The sequence below is a fragment of the Cavia porcellus genome, unplaced genomic scaffold, assembly GCF_034190915.1.
Source record: "Cavia porcellus strain 051 isolate PalLab524CR breed Dunkin Hartley unplaced genomic scaffold, mCavPor4.1 scaffold_8, whole genome shotgun sequence".
Taxonomy (NCBI): domain Eukaryota; kingdom Metazoa; phylum Chordata; class Mammalia; order Rodentia; family Caviidae; genus Cavia; species Cavia porcellus.
The window spans coordinates 48,157,290-48,159,836 of record NW_026947491.1 but is presented as its reverse complement, the minus strand read 5'-3'; the positions used below and the strand labels follow the sequence as shown (position 1 = coordinate 48,159,836).

Genomic DNA, 2,547 nt, shown 5'->3' with positions numbered 1-2,547 from the left:
CTTTTAAATAAGTGTAGTGCTCTGATATTGAAATAATCCTGATTCCGAGCTCTATTCATTACTATGTCATAATAAATACTTTCATTTTGTTGCACTTCTGTATTTAAATATAATGTTTTATTTGATAACAAAAATTTTACTGTAATATCACGCACTATACTGGTTGGGGTTTATATGTCTTTTCTGGCTTGATTTAAATAATTTCTTTATGAATGCATTATATTCAATTTGCATTCACTGTCTGTCTGACTTAAACTTCAATTTAGTTTTAAAGCTTCAATATTTGGGTCAGGTTTTTGCATGCTTTTTGAGCTGACAATAATCAAACTCATTTCTCAAATACACATACTTTTGTCTTTTTATTTATAACTTTTATGACTTTTGGTAGTAGCCTTCAATCACCTTCATTTAGAAAAATTCCTTGTGATTTTAATAATTTCAACATTACAGAGAAATTCTACATAATCTATATTTTAATATGCATGAATTGACACTTTGGCTAACTTTCCTTTAAATTTCATTTCAGAATTCTTAGCAGTGGTGTTGTCTCTATTTTACATTTTAGCTATACATTTGTTCCTTGATGTATGGTGCATGAGAGGAAGATCACTGGTTTTTCTTTGTGTTTTATGTGAAATATTTAACATGAGAGAGACACTCAGTAAATGTGTATATATGTTGGTGAGCCAATCTCATATGAAACATTAGTTCATCAACTTCGGCATTCTTTTACTTCTTGTAAGATAAGGCAATTCTTTTGATAGAGTAGTTGAAAGCTTGTTTTACTTGCTTGTTTCTCAAGGTATAGATGAAAGGGTTCAGCATAGGAGCGATGGAAGTAGTCAGCACTATCACACCCTTATTAATAGAAACTGAATCCTTTGCTGAAGGTTTGACATAGATGAAGATGCAGCTGCCATAGGTGAGAGAAACCACAATCATGTGGGAAGAGCATGTAGAAAAAGCTTTTTTCCTTTGCTGAGCAGAGGGGAATCTTATGATAGTCTTGATTATATATATGTAGGAGAGAACTACACAAAAAAGTGTTGTGAGAAAGGTCAACACTGCACAAACTATAACCATCTGCTCAATGACCCACGTGTCTGAGCATGAAATCTTCAGGAAGGGAGACACATCACAGAGAAAGCTATCAATGACGTTAGAGTCACAGAATTCCAGAGACTGGCTCAGACTAAATGGTGGGAGTATGATTAATAAACCAGAAATCCAACAACAAAGAATGAATCTGCTGCAGGTTTTGCTGCCCATGATGATGCTATAGCGCAGGGGTTCACAGATGGCCACATAGCGGTCGTAGGACATGGTGGCAAGGAGAAAAAATTCAGTTACTCCAAAGAGATCAGTAAAAAATGCTTGTGTAGCACAAGCACAGTAGGTAATAGTCTTGTCACCTGTTGATAAGTTATACAAGTATCTAGGAATGCAAGCTGATGTGAATAAGATTTCTAAGAAGGAAAAATTTTGCAGGAAAAAATACATTGGTGTTTTAAGATGAGGATCCACTAACGTAAGTGAGATGATTGCCAAGTTCCCAGTTACACTCAATAAATAGGTAAGAAACAGAAAAATTAAAAGCAAACTCTGAATTTTTGGATCATCTGTTAGACCTAGGAGAATGAATGTTGTCATTGTACAGTTTTGCATAACTGACTCTTGATATTTTTGTCCCGTATTCAAAAAAATCAGATATTTTATTCGAATATAGGGAAGGTAAAATTCTATGATGATACACAATGAGAATTAAACAGATAACTGGCCCACATGAAATTTATTCAAGTTGGTAATTAATATTGTCAATATTCTCATGGAGTTAGTTGTAAGTTTCTGATTTTTTTTTTTTTTTTGTCTTTTTCTTTTTTATCGGTACTGGGGATCGAACTCATGACTGCCTGCTTTACAAGGCAGGCGCTTATGCCACTGAGCTAAATCCCCAGCCCCCAAGTTTCTGATTTTGTCGTAATTTTTGAAGATACAATTCTTATAAATCAAGTTAACTTTACCATAATTCAGTAATTTAAAGATTCCACCCCTCCATTGCATTTTTCTAAATTTATTTTAATTTTTTATATTCTGAGTTGTTTTTTATTGATAGTGCTTTGCTTCTAAGATTTTCTTTTATTCATACATTTTTCTCTATTTATAAGTTGAAGTCATACAGTTCTCTAGCAGTTTCATATCTTGTTTGTAGCTTGGTCCTCAATAACTCAACAATCACATGACAAGTAGTTTGGACTTGCTGTAGAGGTTCTCTAAAATCCACCATCCATCGTAGTTTACATCCATCGTCTATAACAAAATAATGTTTTTGTCATGTGTATAAAGTGCAAATATACTTTGGGGGGTAGTTATAAGCTATAAATCTTGTGACTTCAAATAGAATCTGTTTGTGGTAATCTTTCTATCTCTTTTTGAAATAGTAGTAGTGATCTCTTTTCTAAAATTCAGTTATATGGTCATATATATCTCATACTGTGCACAAAGTTGATTTAATGTATGTAGCCTTATCTTTTTTTCCATGTATTCACC

At 33.1% G+C, this 2,547-nt stretch overlaps 1 protein-coding gene across 1 annotated transcript; it reads right to left on the bottom strand.

The window, feature by feature from the left end:
* Positions 1–729: 729 nt before the first annotated feature.
* On the bottom strand, positions 730–1,665 carry LOC100718886 (olfactory receptor 6C2-like). Its single transcript, XM_003476218.3, has one exon. The coding sequence runs from the start codon at positions 1,663–1,665 to the stop codon at positions 730–732; it is 936 nt and encodes a 311-aa protein (XP_003476266.1).
* Between the last annotated feature and the right edge of the window lie 882 nt (positions 1,666–2,547).

Bases quoted from the DNA above. Each gene is read 5' to 3' on its own strand.
- LOC100718886 (XM_003476218.3), bottom strand. From the start codon at position 1,665: ATGCAAAACTGTACAATGACAACATTCATTCTCCTAGGTCTAACAGAT.